We start from the raw sequence: 19,908 nt of genomic DNA, 5'->3' as shown, positions 1-19,908 counted from the left end.
TAGATTTATAGAAACAGACCTTATAAAAACATTAAAACATGTTACTGGCACGTGAAACCTTGAATTAGAGTGAATAAATGAAGACTCAGCACACCACTTCTGAAAGGTTGCTGACCCCTGGTCAGTGAGAATTGCTTGTATGACTTATGGTTAGCCAGGGAGTAAAACCAAAGTCCTCTCTATTTGGCTGGTTTGATTTGCCTTAAAGGAACTCCATTTTTGGGCTGTAACTGCCCTGCTTTAAGCAATTTGTCCTGAATTGCTACTCTCAGTTAGGTCCCACCAGAACAAGCATCGTTACAACCCTTCACTGTAATTTGTCTTAATGAATTGAGATTGCAGTTTAAATTATACATTTTTATTCTGTTTTTGTTCATTGCCTAGCAGAGTGGGCCCCCAATTGTAGCTGAGCACTCCAGGTACCACCATAATACAAATAATAAATCTTAAAATTCCACCTGAAAAGCTGGTATCAGAAGTCAGCTTTTTGGGATTGTGAATGTGATTCCTCTGCTTCTTTCTTTGCTCCATTTTTCCACTCAGCAGAGGGTTGAAATTGATAGGTATCCAAAATTGGAGTGCTTCAGACTGCAGAATTCTTCTCAATTTCAACTCTTTGCCAATTTACAAAAACTAGGCCAGGGTCTGAGGTTCAGCACAATACCTGTACTTGAATCATTATGTCTGCCTGTATTCTTGATCAAAACAGAGCCAGCAACTCAGACTTATTTTGTTTATCAATTGTTGGCTCTCTTGTTTCAAAACTAATATATTTTCTCTGATAAAGGGGTATGCTTTGTTAAAATGCATATCTTGAGAAAGCTGTGTCAGAATTAGGGCCCAACAACTTTGTCATCATTAAATCTTGCAATGGTAAGCATTTGATTTAAATTAGTTCATTAGATTTTGATGTTCCTGTGATTTAAACATTTATGGGACTGGAGAGGTGCTGTGGGCAGTATGCTACTGAGTTCATGCAGCTTGCGCAATTGGATCACTGTTTTGTTATCATACACATATGTATAGTGCTTGTGAACATGAATTCACTTTTGGACACTTCTTTCCTAGAAGGAAAGAGAGCCATAAGTGGTGTTACTTATTTGATATGCACGGCCTGGGGGCAATGGGGAGAGATGGAAGCAGTTGTATGTTTGGAGAGAGAAGAGAGTAAATAAAAGCTCTGTATTTCAAATGGCTACATAATGTTGGCAGGAAACTGGTTTCAGAATGGGAGATTTCAAGCTTCACAAGCTTATAACTTCTCATAATAAAACATGCTAGCAATCTTCAAATATTTGGCAAGGTGAAAAATCCCAAGAAGAGTGTAATATGGTTTTGGGTGGAGCAAGCAGGTATAGTGGGAATTAAAGGGAAAGTTTAGGCTGAATATCAGAAAAAAAAAGCTTCTTGACAGTGAGCTCAATTAGACGGTGGAACAATCTCTCAAGAGAAAGAATGAAGGCCCATTGGTTGAGACACTTAAAACTAAACTGGATGAAATGCTAGAAAATGGGCTCTGAGGAACAATTTTGCATTGACTCCTATTACATGAACTACATAACTAATGACCTAATGAGTGTTTTTCTTCTTTAACTTCTCTTACGGTTCTCTCAGCTTCTAAGAATGTCATTTTAAAATTTCTTTCTGATCCTAAAAAAGAATCAGTCCTCACTTAAAAAAAAAAAAAATCTGAGTGTATCAAGTGTTGCAGCATTTCTAATGTTCTCTCTTCTGTGCTGGGAAATCCATAAATAATGATTCTGCGTTTCTCTGATCATGTGTGCTTTTGCTTTGCTTGCCTGCTTGGCCTTGAAAATAGGCAGTGGATTGAAACTAACAAGAGTTCTAGAGCTGGATTCTTGTTAGTCTGAGTAACCTAACTGCTCACAAGGAAGAAAAAAGGGGTACAGGGTATGATGAGTACGTGCAAGTGCATGTTTCTTGGTGCATATGTGCAGAACAAAACAAGGTTGGTCCAATTTTAGGCCTACCAGCTTTAGCAATGTCCTTTTCATTAAGATTGGAAGTAATTTAGGCACTTTTCGAGACAGTGTCATTTTAAATAAATAATGAAATGCCATTATTTAAAAAGTCACTTGAAGTCTTTGCCACCTGTGAAAGAGGGATAATCTTACCTACATATTAAAAAATAAAGATGAAAGGTTCTATATAAGAGAAAAATACCATGTTATCAAAAAAAAATATATTGCCTGAAGTGATTATTTAATGTCCATTGAGTAGTTCGTCTCCTATTATTATCAGTTTGTGAGGCAGGTCTATCTCTTTTTTCAATTCTTCCAGCTTGGAATCATGGTTCTATGGAGACTGGACCAGCGGGGTCGAGTGCAGGGCCCCCCTTTATTGAAACATGAGTATGGAAAGTATCTTTCTCACTGTATCTTTCGGCCTCCATCTCCTGGCGAGTAAGTGAAAATGCCCCAGTCGGAACTCTTCTAGACTACGTCTCTCTCTTTAGGGCTGGGGATTTTTTATTATTAGGTTTGTTGCACAGAGTTCCCATGGAAATCCAAACACACAGTGGCTCCTCCTAACTGCTCCAGCTATCACTAGTGCTTATCTGCCTTAGGTGCAAAGCACAATTACCTGCTGCTTCCTATATCACCTCACCATGAGTGCTCCTTACTCTCTCTCCTGCAACCAGATCCTCCTATCTCCCAACTTAGCTCTCAGACCACCCTTCTTCTGCCTAGTCCCTAGTTTCTCCCCTGACTGTCATCCCACTGCACACACCTTCTGGCTTGTTTCCAACACCCTTCCCTGGTGACTCCTCATCCTTTGGTCCCAGATCTTCCTCCTCCCCAGATTCAGACACTCTCTTGAACCCATTCCCCTGCCAGCTTCCTTATACATGTATGGTTCCAGGCACATGTATGGTTCCAGGCTTTTCTCCTTTTCTTTTATTCCAACTATCACCTCTCTTCTCCCTCCCCCACTTTCTCCGCCCCCCACCAATCAGCACTCTTCTAAGCTCTTTTTCCCATTGCTATCTCTGCCTTTCGTTTGGTTCCAGGTCCTTCTTCCAACTCCTGCTGCTGACTCCCTTTCCTCTGCATGGATCCAGGTCCCCTTCTTCTCTTCCCCATTGCTGCTAGCTCTCACAACTCCAGCAAACAATAATGTTGATATTTCAGAGGTCTGGCAGCACGACTGCCTGTGATCATGTTAACAGATGTGATTTATACTAAATACAATGATTTTAAATGTACAGTGGGTCCCCGGTGTAGGTTGGGGTTGTGTTCTTGAAAAGGGTGATATATACCGACATGACTTGTATTGTGGACCTGCATGTACACCAGTGGTATAGACAGGAGGGGACACTTGGGTGGGCATGCAATGACAGGGGAGTGGAGGGGTAGGAGCGATCTAGCAGCCTCTCCCTCTCCTCCAGCTGGCCTTGCAGTGGTGGGGGGAATAAACACTCTGGCCAGGGGCTCCCGGAAAATGAGCCCTGTAAAAATGTGCGCAACCCCACCTGCTCCCCCGGTATTCAGGGCTTGCCCCGCTATTCTCACCTGGCACTCCTGCTGGGGAGCAGGGTTGGGGCGCAGGGGCTTGCCCTGCTCTGGCAAAGGAATTGGGGTCGGGGTCTTGGAAGCCCCTGTGCTCTGACCCCACTCCCTGTCAGGAGGGCCAAGTAAGTTGAGCAAGGCAAGCCCCCGACCCCACTCCATGGCTGGAGCTCCGGAGCTTGGCAAGCCTCCGCGCTCCTACCATGCTCTCCGGCTGGAGTGCCAGGCGAGCAATGTGGGGCAAGCTCTGTGGTGGGAGCAGAGCTGGGATGAGGGGGGAGGGGGCTGGATTTTAAGTGAGTGGGCCGCAGCCCACCCTTGGCTATGCATATCTGTTGCATATGTTGCTCATCAATAGGGAAACGTGTTCCGATTCAGGTTGCTCCCGATCCGCATATCTGTCGTTTGCAACTTATAGCACAGTAGTGCAAACTACGGCTATGCGGGACCGACGTGCATCGGAACACATTCTCCTATTGATGAGTGATGTTATGCAAAACAACGGAAAAGGGGGAGATGTATACTGGGAACCCCCTGAATATCCTTCTATAAGCAGGAAATAATACTAAGTCATGATAGAGATTGAATGCATTTGAGGATTCCAATCTCTCTGCTGAGCTGAGTGTGAAAGATATCTCCATCATGAATAGTTGCCACATTTTGGTAGTGGGAATCCCCATCCATTTTTTTTCTCGATTTAAAAAGTTCTGTGCCAAATTGGGAGCTAGAAATGAAATGCCTTTTGGTTGCCTGCAGGGACCTGGTACAGCTAGCCAAAGCAGCGGTGAGTGGTGATGAAAAAGCCCTGGATATGTTTAACTGGAGAAAAGCTGGAATCGGAGTGCCTCTGAAAGTGGGACCCCAGGAGGGGTTGTCCTTTTTCATCAGTGTGACTGATGGTAAGAAAAACATAACCCCCCCCAAAACAAACCCCGCAGTCTGTTGGGACATGTAGTCTCTTTAATGTTTTCAAAACTCTTCAGTGTAAGGTGGTCTTGTTTTCACTTGTGCTGTTGCACAGATTATTCTTAGGGGAGAAATAAAACACCTAGTAAGATGAAGTGTATAAAGTCATGAAAATCCTAACATCTTCAGAGTGAGTTCTCTGTACAACATCCTTCTTCCGGACCAGTCCTGTTGGGATTGGAAGTTTTGGGAGCAGGATAAATGTTTGGAAGGGTAGTGGCTGTGATGACTTCAGAAGTGGAAATAGCTGATTCCTAGTAATGTCAGAAAGAGGTATCGAAAGTTATTTTCCTATTTTGCATGAGGGATTTTCCTGTTAGAATAGAGCTGGTAGCCTCAAGCACTGCTGTAAACTCAGTGGTTATTCCATTGAAGGATTATACTCTACCCTTTTTGAGTGGAGTTGATTAATCACAGCCTGGCATATGCCTGTTTTTCTTCGCAGAAAGAAAATGCGGGTAATCTGTACCATCCAAAAGAGGTCAGAGCTAGAGAGAAGCTATTTGTCGCCTTCCTTTCCAAAGATAGAAAATAATTAATATTCTGTGTTGTTGCTAGAACCAATGCTAAATGAAGTCTAAAGCATATTTTCTATAAAAATTATAAATCTTAATATCTCCCTTTTTTCTTCTTCTTTCACTTTTCCTTCTATAGCATGATGCATCTGTTCAGTCTTTTTTTACTGTCTGTATTTTCCCTTAGACTAATTTGCTTCATGTGATCTTCCCCATCCCCTCCCCCCAAATCTTTGCTTTGACATCTTTCTTCTCTATTTTCACTTCTTGTGGATTTTTTTTCCTCATCTTTTTCTTTCTCTAGCCCAGTTGTTCCACTCTCTCTAAATCTCCTGCCTACTGGCCCAGGACCAGAACAGATCCTCCATATACAGTTGAAGAGTGTTTTGAAGGCTGGTGACCAGTTAATATGAGTGCTGCCCTCCAAAAGCAGATTAACTGACAACTCTGGGGATCTAGTTAATTTATGCTAATCTCCCAATAGAGTCATGGTTCTGTCTGCAAGGCTGCATCTACACTGGCAAAAATGGGGCTCCGAATTCAACACTGGTTCACCACAAGTGGTGGTAGCAATGGTGGAAACTATACTGGAGACAGGGCTCAGGCATTTTGACCATCATGTAATTGGATTTGTTGATATAATATGGCGTTATTTAATTCACTTAGATGGATTACTTGAGGATAGCATTGATTAGCAATACCGGTGAGGCAGTATGACCTAGTGGATAGGGATTCTGGAGACCTGAGTTCAATATCTGATACTGCTTTGCTGGGTGACCTTGGGCAACTAACTTCCCTCTCTGTGCCTCGGTTTCACTAGCTGTAAAATGGGGCTAATGATACTGAACTCCTTTGTAAAGTGTTTTTGAGCTCTCTCGATGTCTGTTTTATTAATTATTTATTATTTGAATAGGCAGCACCACAGTGAATTCTAAGAAAGTGAAACAGTAAATGACACTGACAGCAGTTCCTTAATAGATCAAAATAATGACATCCTTTTAGTGGAGAAGAAACATCTTTGAACAGTGATGTGTTTTAAATTCCATTTGCAGGGGAATTTAGCTTTACCCTGAGAATTGTCTTTAGAGCAACCATTACAATGATGCACAGCTCCACCTGGTGACAAACTCCTCATTTTGCAAGCGTGTGTGTGTGTTTTCTCACATTTTCCCTTTGTTTCTTTGGTATGTCATCTAAGCTCCAAATTAGGGGACAAATTCTGCTTGCCCAACTCATTTAAATAGTTTGTTTCAGGAATATACATGTGCCATTCTAGGCAGTGGTCTCTTACTGTTTCCATTATAAGTTAATGTTTTGATAATTGTTGAAGTCTAGCTTTAAATCCTATCTAGGCTGACAACAGACAGCTTCTCAGACCAAGAGCTATCTTTTCAAAAGAGAAGAAATTAAAATAATTTGGCCACTTTGGGTATATTTATGCTGTAATCATGGGGTGTGACTGCATCTTGAGTAGACATACTTACTCTAGCTTTAATCTAGCCACAGCTTCATTGCTTTGGTACCCAAAATAGCTAGATTAAAACTAGTTTTAGGTATGTCTATACCAGCTGCAATTACATCCCACACTTTCAGTGTAGACATGTCCTTTAAGAGAAATGTTTCTTCTTTGAGTGCTGTCCCTGTGGGTGCTCCACTTCAGGTGTTGGTGTGTCCCTGCGCTGTTGATCAGAGATCTTCAGTAGCAGTGCCTGGTCGGGGCGCGTGTGCGCAATAGCTGTCTCACAGCACCATTGGTGCCTCATGTAGCACGCACATGACCCAACTGCTTCATTTCCTTCTCAATCATCATCAGCCTGAGATGGAGCTCTGTAGTGATGTTGAAGAAAACCTAGAAAAGAAGTAGATAACATTAGATTGTTTAGGTAAGCCTCAGTTTGTTGTAATTAGTTGGTTCACTTAGTGTTAAGTTTCAGTTAGGCTTAGTTAGACAATTCATTCCTCTGCCCATCCCAAGTTAGCACTACGAGGGCTGTTAAAAATATGCCTGGCTCCTCAGGTTTTTAAAGATGCACTTCGTACAAGGAATCAATACCTATTTCGGATGGGCACTCGCTATACATTCACTGCTTAGGTGAGTCGCACATATCACAAAAGTTCGCTCATGGCAGCATTTGCAAAACTTGAGTGAGGAGAGACGGAGATCTCCGACTTGAATTTCTCCATTTAAAATGAGTTTCTTATGCCTAGACCCCAGATAACCCTCAACAAGGGACTCTAAGGACACATCCTCTGTGGACAGGGCTCGTACCCTTTCCTCCACAAAACTGAGAAAATGGCCATGTCCTCCCCAAACAGAGAACCGTTTTAAAAAAAAAAAAGGTCTCTGGTGAGATCTCTATTCTTGGTGCCAACCTCAGGCAGTGTGAGTATCTTTGAGGCACCAGGCAGTTCTGGCACCCTCTGTACTGGGACTTCTGCCAGCAGGGGAAAGGAGTCAAGTGGTAGGCACAAACCAGCCGCCTCCTCCACGGCACCAACTATTCCCTTGAAGGACACAGTACCACAACCTTTGCCATTGGCGATACCCCCTCTGTCCACACCAACTTCATTGGAACCGTCAACAGAGAATTCAAGAATGGTACCACTGGCACTGACTAGGGCCACATACAAATGAACAACACTGACCAAGCTACCACCTAATGTGTCAGCACAGAAAGGCACAACATCGAAAACAGCAGCACCACATCCTCTTACACGTAAAGTAGACATGGAAGTAGTGTCTACCCCCATATCTCTGCTGTTCGGCACTGACGGCTCGCGAGTATCAACGGCACTGGACCAGCCGGAATCCCCCACTGCTCCACCATTTTCAAGTGAAGATGTGGATGACCTTGAAGAGGAAGTCTTTTCATCAGATCAGTCCTCATCATCAGGCATCAAACCACCAATGTTCCGCAAGATCAAGAGAACAGCTTACCAGGGACATACATCCTTGGCTCACAAATATCTGCACTATCTCCCTCTTTCACACCCCAGGGTTACAAATAAACTAGCAGAAATCTACTCTAACCCCAGTACAACAATTGGACTTCATCGGAGCACATCTGGACTCAATAGAGGCCAAAGCATCACTACCAATGACCACATTCTCAGCACTGACCACACTCATATCAGTGGTCACAAACAGGCCATGGGTATCAGCATGTACTGGGTCGGCCTACAAGTTTTGGGACATATGGCAACCACTACCTTTGTAGTAAGACATGCTTGACTACATATATGCTGCCTGAAGGGATGGCTGAGCTCGGTATACAGACCATGAGAGCACAGCCTAAACAAATGCTTAACACTAATATCAAAAGTCCAACACTTCTTAAAATGGTAGACAAGTCCAAGAAACGTTTGCTCAGGGATCCCATTTCAGCAAGATCCACCATCCATACTGATCACAACAGATGTCTCACTGATCAGCTGGAGTGCTTCCTTGACCTAACATACAATCTGAGGGAAGTGGTTGCCCACAGAAACACATTTACACATCAACCTGCTCGAATTACGTGTGGTTTGCAACGCGTGTATCCATTTCCTCCCAATAATAAGGAACAAAACAATAAGAATCATGATGGACAACATAGCATATATGTTCTACATAAACGGACAGTGTGGAGCACGATCTCATTCCCTATGGAGAAGCCATAAAACTATGGAACTGGTGCATAAAGCACAACATCACTATTACAGCATCATACCTCCCAGGTCAATAGAACATGGTAGTGGATACATTAAGCAGACAGTTTTCCCAAGAACACAAGTGGGAACTGAACAACAACATCACACAACACATATTCCACATGTGGGAGTTCCCACACTTGGACCTATTCTGTACAAGCACCTCTTGTACAGTATCTGAGGTTCTTCGAGATGTGTGTCCCTGTAGGTGCTCCACTACCCACCCTCCTCCCCTCTACTTTGGAGTTCATATTAAAAACTCCATGGTAGAGAAAGAACTGACAGGGTTCAGTTGTGTGCATGCCAGATGAGGTGCCACTGGCACTGCAAGACAGCTACTGTGCACGTGTGCCCTGACCAGGCACTACTACCAAAAATCTCTGATCAGGTGACAGTATGTCCTGACACTGTTGAAGTGGAGCATCCACAGGGACATACATCTTGAAGAACCTCAGTTACTGCATAAGGTGAGTAACCCTCCCTTTTTTGATGCTTTTTTGCATTCATTAATCCATAATGGCTCTATTTAAAAAAAATGCAGTCAGATGTTAGTGTAGACTATGGAGTGCCTTTTGTAATTAAAATAAATGACAAATTAACAGCATTTGAAATGTTATTTTTGTGCTCTTTTTACTTGCCTGGAATAGATGTATTACAAACATTTCTAAAGCTCTCATCACCATGGTAAAACAATATACAAAATTCAGTTATCAGACCTTATATGAGAAAGTTTGTCTAAAGCAAAGATATTTTAACGCTTGAAATTTACCAACAACTCTCTCTTTCATAATGCTGTTTTACACAGAATTGTTGTCATGACTGTATGCTACAGGTGATTGGTGCATTAATATAGATGTCTGACATGAGATTTCCAAAATGTTTTATATCCATGCTCTAGTCTGCTCAAGGTATCCTGAGCTGTACTGAATGCACCCTTGTTGTGTATTGTTTGAAGACATCATTAATTTATTTCACTTTTTTGTCTCTTCCAGGCCTTTAATAGAGAAGAGAACAGTATTCATCCTAATATACCTCCCCCCTGAACAGTATCCTCTCTCTGCTACCCTTTGTCTTTAGAGTCTAACCCAGTTCCTTTATCCACTCAATTAGCTGAGCACTTGATAACTTTTTTTAGAATAGTGTTTTTGTGTGACGCTATAGTGAAAAGCTTTCTTAAAGTTCAATTAAAAAGTTTAACTAACCCTTTCTCTTGCTACTGGAGAGGAGCTTTGAAACAGCGGGTGACCTTAAGCATATGAAAGTTGGTGCTTTGTGTTGCAGTAGCCAAGTGCAACAGATTAACTTAAGTACACAATTCAAGATGAGATCTAAAAACTGACCATTTATTGTCATTAAAGATCCTATGGAACTTTCAAAAGAATAACGTCACTAACCCCAGTATCCTGACCAAATTACAACTGGGATAATTACATGCTGCCTAACTAAATTCCCCTTGCGATTTCAATTTTATATAGTATTCTCCATTTCGTGGCTAAAGCCGTGAACCTGAATGAGCTCTGTGCAAATATATTCCATTTAGGTTAGTGGGACTTTATGTGCAGGGGTCTGCCTACATGGAACTCATTTTAGACTCTGTTCCTGAACTGTTATCTAGTGTTGCTGTGCACTGACAGCTGCCATGTTGAACACTAGAGGTAGTTGCAATGTTCCCTATATATGCCTTCTCGCAGGGGTATTGTGAAGCTTGCTGCTTGTAAAATGCATTGAGATCCTCCTGTGGAAAGTGGTAGATATTGGAGAAAAACTCAGTTCTCGCTTTTTTGTTTGGGTGCAGCAGAGTCAGATACTTTATTCTGTTTAGCAGCTACAACAGGGAGAGAGTGCACTAGGACATAGGGTCTCCCCTTCCTAGACAGGTCTCTCAATAGGTAAACAATTACAACAAGCATTTATACTTTTGTTACAGACAACAATAAGCAACAGCTGCATTTTGTTTATACATAGGTCATCCTGATATCTTGTTTTTCTCTTTTCTGAGAGACGCCAGTCAATCTACACATAATCTACACAAGGTCAAAACAACTTCTCACACAGTTCTTTTCTGCTCTCCTCACACAATCCTCGCTTCTACAAATCTCGCGTTATTAGGGCTACAGCTAGCCTAACTCTGGCTAACAGAGACTGTCATGCATTAAGTTCCCCTACAAATCCCTGTCAGTTCTTTCTGTACTTCCACATAGATAAATAAAAAATATTACGGCGAGGTGGTAGTGAAGCCATAATAAAGGTTGCATTAAAGAACGGTATTTAACAAGAGAGAAGAAAGAGAATATCTACTAAGTGTTTGTTTGTTTCAGTTTTTTTCTGGAATAAAACTAAGAGTGTAGCAGGGCTTTTAATTTTCTGTGCAATTGGAATGTGGAGGATATAGTGTATTTAAAAATGAAACAAAATGGAAATAAAAACAGATGGCTTTTGTAATTGGGTCTCTACTGTCTTATGTTTTTTTAAGAACCCCTTTGCAAAGAGCACACATGGAGATTCCACACTAAACTTATGTTATATCAGTAGTTTATACAAAACACACTTTTATTGTTTTCTGTTTTAGAATTTTTGGGGAAATTTTTTTAATTTAATTATTGACTTGATCTGCCCCAATATGAAAGTGCTACATTAATGATATGATAGTGTTTGCTAGGCAGTGATCTGTGTCTATACATGGAGCAGATTTGTCATATTCCAATGTGTCATTTAATATTTCAGTATTAACTTGAGCACTGCCATTCTGAAAGCGCTGCATTAACTAATGGGAACTTTCTTTTCGAGGTAGTGTCATATGAGTTTCACACATGACAGCAGATTAAACAAATTGTCAGGGCCTCATTTAATCTAAGGTTGACATTTCTCCATAGTTGAATGTTTGCTGCAGCTGCTGTGTTGTTTGCTGTCAGTATTTTTTGTAAGGCACTGTATTTGCTTTTCATTTTTCATTTCCAATTTATATTGTTTCTTTAAAAACTGAGGAAAGTCACATTGGAAAAAACTGTTTTAATGTAAGTTAGATTGCTCTGTTCTAATTTAATAACATTGTCCTCCTACAAATACACAGGTATGGTAAAAAACCAAACTTTTTCTCTAACTACATCAATATAAAACATTTACCTTTTTACTATTGACTTTTCACAACACATTGCTAACATCCAAGGTTTCAGAAACTATCATGCATCTCTTAAGTAGGACCATACAGACAAGAAGGACAAACATGTTTAAAGGTAGATGCCCTCCTTTTAAGATACGCTTTTAGTTCTGGATTTCTTTGAAGAAAAGAGAATAACTTTTTACATGTGTCCTTCTTGTATAAACTACTATACTATTTTAACTCCAACAGTGTATAAGAAGAGAAATAAAAATGTGGTTGTTGACCTTAACTGTGTATTTGCTAGCTTTTCAGCATTTGAGGAATATGTTGTTATTAAAGTAGAACAGAATAACCTTAACCAAGATTAAGCGAGGCTTTTTTTCTGTGTAGCCTTGCCTCTGAATAACTTATATTTGTGGGGTTGTCAGACCATTAACATTATTGATCATTCATTTTTGTGGTTTATAGGTCTCTTGGAACAGGTCTCTAACTGGCTTGTGTTTACTGCAGGGTCTGTGCATTACGTGAATGAAAAAGGAAAGACAAGCCATGCATTGAGCACAGACAGTCCAATCCAAAAGCTCCTGATCATGGAGAAGAGGGATGTTTTGGTGGTAATAACAGAGAACCTCCTGTTGTCCATGTACACAATCACTTTTGAGGGAGAAGCAGAGGAAATCATGAAGGTAGGTGAGATAGGCTGAGGGGTAAAGGTTAGGTACTGCTGAGGTACAATATCAGTTTCTGTAGATGTATAGTTCCACTTTTACTTTTGCCAATTTTCTGTTGCATGACAAATTCATTAAGGCCCACCTTTATTTCTTGGAGAAAACCCCACCCTTTAAGGAAATGCATGTTCCTCCTAAGGTTACTCCTGGGGGGGTTCTGTGCCTCAAAATAAAAATTCTGTGAATTTTGTTTGTCAAAATAATGCAATATAATCATATCAGTTTCAGTTGTTTTGGTAATGTATTTAAACTACAGTACAGAAATACAGTCACTTGGTAACTAATACCCTGCATTCCAATTATAATCCTGGATTTTCATTTAAATTTTATTACAGAACACCAAATGGTGCAAAAAAAAAAAAAGTAGAACATCATTTTAAACTACTCAGACTTTCACACATGAAAGTCGTACAATTTTGCTAATCATTGTCCTGGACCTGGCTGGGTACTTTGGGAAATGTTTTATTTACCCACAAAGTCTTTTTTAAAATTTTCTTTTTAAATGAGTAAGTAAAATAAATCCTAAATTGTAATCTAACCCCATTGTGCCACTTTTCTCACTTTTTTACCTGTGCCAAGCACATAGATCTTCCTAGCTATTTCCTTACTATCATTTATAAGGCTTTACATCACTTTGGCAATATAGGGGCCTTAAAATTTTTACAGATTTTATGCTCCTGGGGGAATTGATTGAGAATGGGAACAGCTAACTAACCATAGGAACATTAACAATGTTACTATGCAGGCAGGCTGCTACATTTCTGCCTCAGGGAATGAAATAAATTAACCATCTACAGCTACATTAACAAAATACAATTTTGGTTTTTTTTACAAAAGCTATTTTCTTTAATTTGAAAACAAATTTTCAGTAACATGATATTTAATTTTTTTTTGATTCTCAGGAAGTTACAGACATGTTATTAGGCAGGCAGGCTGCTACATTTCTGCCTCGGGGACAGAGCCTTCCTTGTGCATAATAAAAAGACCTCCCCCTGCCCCCTCCATGTCCTGTGAGCCGCAGTAGCAATCGAGAGGGACAGAGTCGCTCTCACTTGTTGGCCCCCTGATGGTGATCAGCATCTCTCTGGCAGGCATGCACACCTAGCCCTCTTCCCGCCGCAGTGATTTGTGTCTCTGAGGCTGCTCCAGGCATGCTGGAACAGACACGCTGCCAGGCCTGTCAGGGAAGAAGTGCATGTCCCCCCCGCAGGTTTCTTTTGCATTTTTCTCTGCGGGTGGCATAGAAATATGCAGATGATATGAATTCTGCACCCCCGCAGGGACCCAGAATTCTGTCAGGAGTACAAGGTGGAGTCTAGAATTGTGGTGTTTATTTCAAAAGCATGGGTTTTCTCTTGCATCCCTGGTTTCTCTGTTCTAACCTTCTCTCTCAGGGCCCTGGTCCCTCCTGTCCCTTCTCAAGTCCACAAATATCTCAGAGACCTTTATGCTGGTAAAACACCCAGTGCCATTTATTTACAGTGCTGGTTCCCACCACCCTTGTACACTGTTCAGCCTTACACCTACAATCTTAAGGAGCCCTCAGTTCCTGAGGCAAGCAGGCAAGAGTGATCTTTGTCTGCTTCCTCTCTTTGCCTTTTTGTGTCTTCTGTCTAGTGACATTAGCCTTCCAGCTCTTCTTATAAATTTTTATAAACCGTTCATAAGCTAACCCTATAATTCAGGGGTCAGTAAACTTTGGCTCCTGGGCCATCAGGATAAGCTGTTGGTTGGCCAGGATGGTTTGTTTACCTCGAGTGTCCGCAGGCATGGAGGTAAACCTAAGTAAACAAAGTGTCTCGGCATGCCAGCTGCTTACCCTGACAGACCGGGACAGCAACTGATAGGGACATTTTTTGAGGGGAGAAGCTGGGAGTCAGAGGAATAACCTCTGTGACCATCCCCCACATGACCCCACCCCTAGCCCGGGACCCCCAAACTCTCCCCATCCCATCCCTTTCCACCTTTTCTGGGGAGGGCCAGGGGAGGATGTCTCTGACCTGGCTGGAGCTATTCCGGCGGGCCGGGCGGCCGCAGCCTGCTCTGGGTGGTGGGGCTGAGCAGCACGGCTGCAGCCTGCCAGCCCCAGAGCTGCAGCTGCTTCAGAGGCTGGGGGGAGAGCAGCGTGGCCAGAAGCGAAGAGACTCTGGCCTCGCCTCTTCCCTTCTGTCTCTGCTGGCTGTGCTGCCTCTCCTTGCTCCCTCTGTTGCGGGGAGGGGCTGTGTCCCACCTCTCCCTCTCTATACCCATTCATAAGCCAACCCCCTTCTCTGGTGCTTCCATTTTTTACTAAAAAAACATTGGCTTATGAACAAGTATATACAGTAGTTAACGATGGTAACAGTTACATTGTCACCATTAGTCACTAGCATTATCATTCCATTAAGAATGGGTGCAGTACATCCCTTTGTTAGAGCTCCTGTTTCTGTCTTCAGATTCAGGATGATGGTTTTTTGCTCTTGTTACAACCACAAAGGCTAGAAATGTAAAAATAATAAAAATTAATGTAAAATTCTAAAGAAATTGATGGAGCTACTCATGAAGGGCTGCATAGGGTTCCATTTAAGAATGGCTTTATCCAACGCTGACGTTCAGCCTGGCTACATGTTTAAAAATGCAGTGATATTGATGTTACAGTTCCTTTTATCTCTTCTTTATTTAAAACAGCTTAATTCTGAGTAAAGATGGTTCTGGAAAAAAATTTCTCTCCTCCCTTTCCATATGTCCAGATGCCAGAATTTTTCTGGAGTTTGGAATCTTAATCCAATCCTGAATTTTATTTCTTATGCAGTTTGTAGCTGGAGCTACTTTTTAGACAGAGCTGCAAGACCTATCTCTTTGCACACATCTTCTCAGCTAATCAAGTCCTAATTTCCAAGCTAACTGGTAAAACTACTAACAGCAGGGGACTTTTTTCCTTTAGTCTTGAATGTCTTGCTTTATGCCTTGCAAACACTCAGATACTTCTTCAGTGATGCGTGCCAGATAATTTTTAGCAAGGAGAGTTAAGGATTAATTTAAAAACAAAACAACCCCCCCCCCAAATTTCTAGTATCTCTCCTTGTCTCTTCCTTCTCTTTACTTGTCATTGATTGATTGGTTGATTGATCTCTCCCTCTCCTCTTACTCCTTTTGTCATTTTTTCCCATTAAGCATTAATCATAGGACTGGAAGGGACCTCGAGAGGTCATCTAGGCCATGGCTACACTTGCAGATGTAGAGCACTTTGGGTTAAACCAGCCTTCGGAGAGCGCACCAGGGAGAGTGCTCGTTTGTCCACACTGACAGCTTCAAGCGCACTGGCATGGCCACATTCGTGGCATTTGAAGCGGCATTTGGAGCGGTACATTATGGGCAGCTATCCCACAGAGCACCTCTTCCCATTCTGGCACGTGGCTTGTGGGAAGTGGGTGTGGGGGGCGGGGCATTCTGAATCCTGTCCCAACACCCTGTGATGCATCGCTTCGCATCCCAGCAATCCCTGTGTTTTCGTCCACCTTTGGCGCCATCTTTCAATGGTTTCTGTGCAGAGTGCACTTTGTCTTCCTGTAGAAGGGCTCGGCCAAGGCTCATCCCTCCCCCAAGGCTGTGAGGTTTCCCACCGCCTCGCACTAGTTCATGCTGGGCCCAAGCCCTGGGTCAGGGCGGGCCAGTAAACAAGCAGTCAGGAACTCAGGCCCTTAAGCAGGGGCTGAGCAAATGGTTCAATATGAGCCCTGGCCCTAGGTCAGGGCGGGGCAGCAAACACATAGTCAGGGGCTCAGGCTTCTGAGTGTCTGGTGCGAGGGGGAGACTGCCACTCATGAGCGGGGTGGCAGGGGGGACACAGGCCCACCCGCTCCACTGCGTCCCAGCCCAAAGCCCTAGCAGCGGCAGAAGACTCGCTGCTATGTCAGTGGGGATCCTGACCACAACACACTGACATTGGTTCTGGCCCTGCTGCGGCCAGGCCAGGGTCGACTGCCCCCAGGCTACTTCCAGACTCCCCCTTGTAAGGTATCTAGGTTTGGCCGGCGTCCTCAGCGGTTCCCAGCACCATTGGTTCCTCTGGGTAACTAGTGAAGGGTAGGCTCAGCTGCTCCTCGGGGTAGCTGGCGAGGAGTAGGCGCGGCTCCTCCTCACAGTAGCTGGCAAAGGGTAGGCGGGGCTGGCCCAGCCAGTCATAGGTCAGCCGCGGCCTGCTGGCTTCCCCCAACCCAGAGCTAGGCCACAGGCATCTGGCCTCTCCAGCGGCTGGCTTTCAACTGAGCTTTGCAGCAGGGCTTTTCTACTTCTTGTCCTGTGCTGTGACATCTGAGGGGCAGGCACAGGATCCATTGGCTCCGCCCACGTTGGTGCTAGGGGAGGCTCGTCCCTCAGCGGGGCGGTGGGGTATCCCACCCCCTCGCTACATTCTCTTTTGCTCTGTGGGAATGGAGCCCGTACTGCGGTGGAACATGCTGACGAGTCTCACCAGCACGTCTTGTTTGGCAGTCGAGTTACTGCTTAAGATCCAAAGTGACAGTGAGGAGTCCGAAGATGATATCGAGTCGTGTAATGCATACGACACAAAATTGTTTGTCTCATTCACGGACATGCTCTCCACTGTGGAACGCTGCTTTTGGGCTTGGGAAACGAGCACTGAGTGGTAGGATCCCATCGTCCTGCAAGTCTGGGATGAGGAGCATTGGCTGCAGAACTTTCGTATGAGAAAAGCCACTTTCATGGGACTGTGTGCTGAGCTCGCCCCCACGCTGCGGTGTAGGGACACGAAATTGAGAGCTGCCCTGCCAGTGGAGAAGCAGGTGGCTATTGCAGTCTGAAAGCTGGCAACTCCAGACAGCTACTGATCGATAGCTAACATGTTTGGAGTAGGAAAGTCGACGGTTGGAATTGTGTTGATGCAAGTTTGCAGGGCCATTAATCGCATCCTACTCAGAAGAACTGTGACTCCGGGTAACGTGCATGACATTGTGGCTGGCTTTGAATTAATGGGTTTCCCTAACTGTGGAGGGGCGATAGATGGGATGCATATTCCTATTCTGGCACCAGCCCACCTAGCCTCTGAGTACGTTAACCAAAAGGAGTATTTCTCTATGGTTCTCCAGGCGCTTGTGGATCACCGTGGTCATTTAATTGACATTAACGCAGGTTGGCCCAGAAGGGTGCATGACGCACACATCTTTGGGAACACTGGCCTATTCAAGAAGCAGCAAGCCAGGACTTTTTTCCCAGACCAGAGGATCACCGTAGGGGAAGTCGAAATGCCCATTGTGATCCTTTAAGACCTCACTTACCATTTAATGCCATGGCTCATGAAATCGTACACAGGGAGCCTGGACAGCAGCCAGGAATGGTTCAACTACAGGCTGAGCTGGTGCCGAATGACTGTGGAGTGTGCTTTCAGCCGTTTGAAGGGCTGCTGGCACTCTCTTTATGGGAAGATGGACTTGGCCGAAGACAGCATCCCCGCGGTTATATCCGCATGCTGTACCCTCCATAATATTTGTGAAGGGAAGGGTGAAAGCTTCACTCAGGCATGGGCCTCAGAGGATCAACACCTGGAGGCTGAATTTGCACAGCTAGAGAGCAGAGCAATTAGAGGGGCCCAGCGCGGGGCTGCAAGGATTAGGGATGCCTTGAGGGAGCAATTTGAGGCTGAAAGCCACCAGTAACGGGAGTTAAGTGCAGTGGCTGTGTTTGGTACACTGACTTGCAGTGCTTGTTGCTTTCCTGGGCTAAGGTATATTTTGCTTTATGCACTAATAAAGTATGTTTTCAAAGTAAAAAACTCCATTTATTGAAAAAATTCATTTATTGAAAAACAAAAACAAAGTAACACAGAAATACCAAAAGGGCAAGGGGGTGGGGTGAGGACCGGTTCACTCATAGGTTTGAGTATGTCCTGATTTCGTACTCTCGAATCCTGTCTAGAGTGCTGTGCACTGAGTGCTGCACTTCAGGATGGCTATAAGGCATGTTGAGGGGGGTTGAGTGCAGTGGATAAGGGTCGTAGTTTTCGTGGGTGGGTGGTGAAGCTACAGGTGTAGGAGGCAGCTGGGGGTGGTAAGAACCCAGATGTTGGGGAAAGTGGGTTGGAGGGGACATGGGGGCACAAGGGGAAGAGTTTTTGGATAAGGTCTGCATGGGGGGGCGAGGGCGGCAGTGTTCCGCCTGCATGGCGATGAGCACCTGCATAGAGTCTGCTTGGTGCTCCACTATGCTAATCAGCCATTCCATGCTTTGCCGCTGGTGCGTTGCATTTTCCTGGCGGATCCTTCTTTCGCTCTCCCTCCACTTCTGTGCCTTTTGATTCTCATTTACAGACTGTTGCATGACTTCACACAGCATGTCTTCTTTGCTTTTACACGGCCTCTTCCTGAGTCTTCTCAGTCTGTCAGCTGGTGATAAGAATGACGTCTGAGATCTCAAGGTTGCACCTATATAGGCAAAATGAAACACTTAACAGAGGCAGCATTGTACACACTAGACAGAGCAATGATTCCCCTGCACTTAAGGAGGGCAATCACAAAACCCATATTTTGCCTGTCCCAAAGCGAGCGCACATAACCCATGGGAGCCCCAGAAATGGTGAGTAAGCACAGGGTCCATGTGGATTGATTGTTTCATGACTGTACTATCCTCTGGGTTTCTGTGCCTTGGGAAGAGCCAACAGCTGCAGGGGGCACCTACACTGAACACTGTCCCAACATTCTCCACAGGAGTTTGTCCTGAAAGATATGTCACTGCTGAGGGTGACTAGGGAAGCAAGGGAGGGTCTTCTACAATGCAGCTTCTGCCCTGGCCCATACACAGCTTGCCTGTGTGCAGCAATGCTCCCCCCTCCTCGCCCAAAGAGCCCGTACCTAAAAACTTCCTTCCCAAAAAGAAAGACGCTTACCAGGAACCTCCTCTGTTGTTTGTCCTTCTTCTCCACCTCAGCACCATCGCTCGCGCTTTCCTCCTCCTACCCACCCCCTTGCTGTGCTGGGCTTGGAAGTGTCCATGGTGGTCGTTGCAGTGAAGGTGGGATTGCCCCCAAGTATTGCGTCCAGCTCTTTGTAGAATTTTCAGGTCGTGGGGGCAGCACCGGAGCGGCTGTTTGCCTAACAGACTTTGTGGTAGGCATTCTGCAGCTCCTTTACTTTAACCCAACACAGCACCGCATCCCGGTCATAGCCCCTGTCCATCATGGCCTTTGATATGTGTCCGAAGGTATCGTAATTCCTACGGCTGGAGCGCAGCTGGGACTGCACAGCTTCCTCCCCCCAAACACTGATGAGGTCCAGCACCTCATCATTGCTGCATACTGGGGATCGCCTGGTGCATGGAGACATGGCCACCTGGAAAGATGCACCGAGAGCACTCCACACCTGGCTGAGCAAACAGGAAGGGGATTT

General features: G+C 44.2%; 2 protein-coding genes across 11 annotated transcripts in view; one reads left to right on the top strand and one right to left on the bottom strand.

Moving 5' to 3' along the window:
* Positions 1-19,908, bottom strand: part of TELO2 (telomere maintenance 2) — a 384,906-nt gene that overhangs the window by 115,243 nt on the left and 249,755 nt on the right. The gene's annotated exons all lie outside the window — the stretch shown is intronic.
* IFT140 (intraflagellar transport 140) overlaps positions 1-19,908 on the top strand; it is a 254,848-nt gene that overhangs the window by 27,010 nt on the left and 207,930 nt on the right. For 4 of the 5 annotated variants that reach the window (XM_050968076.1, XM_050968074.1, XM_050968077.1 and 1 more), the window contains exons 4-6: positions 2,302-2,423; positions 4,287-4,429; positions 12,312-12,487. In XM_050968076.1, coding sequence (XP_050824033.1) covers positions 2,302-2,423; positions 4,287-4,429; positions 12,312-12,487 — 441 coding nt within the window. The remainder of the gene's footprint in view (positions 1-2,301; positions 2,424-4,286; positions 4,430-12,311; positions 12,488-19,908) is intronic. The other variant, XM_050968079.1, reaches the window with a different exon arrangement.

This window comes from Gopherus flavomarginatus, chromosome 9 (genome assembly GCF_025201925.1).
Source record: "Gopherus flavomarginatus isolate rGopFla2 chromosome 9, rGopFla2.mat.asm, whole genome shotgun sequence".
NCBI lineage: Eukaryota > Metazoa > Chordata > Testudines > Testudinidae > Gopherus > Gopherus flavomarginatus.
This window is presented reverse-complemented; position numbering and strand designations above follow the sequence as displayed.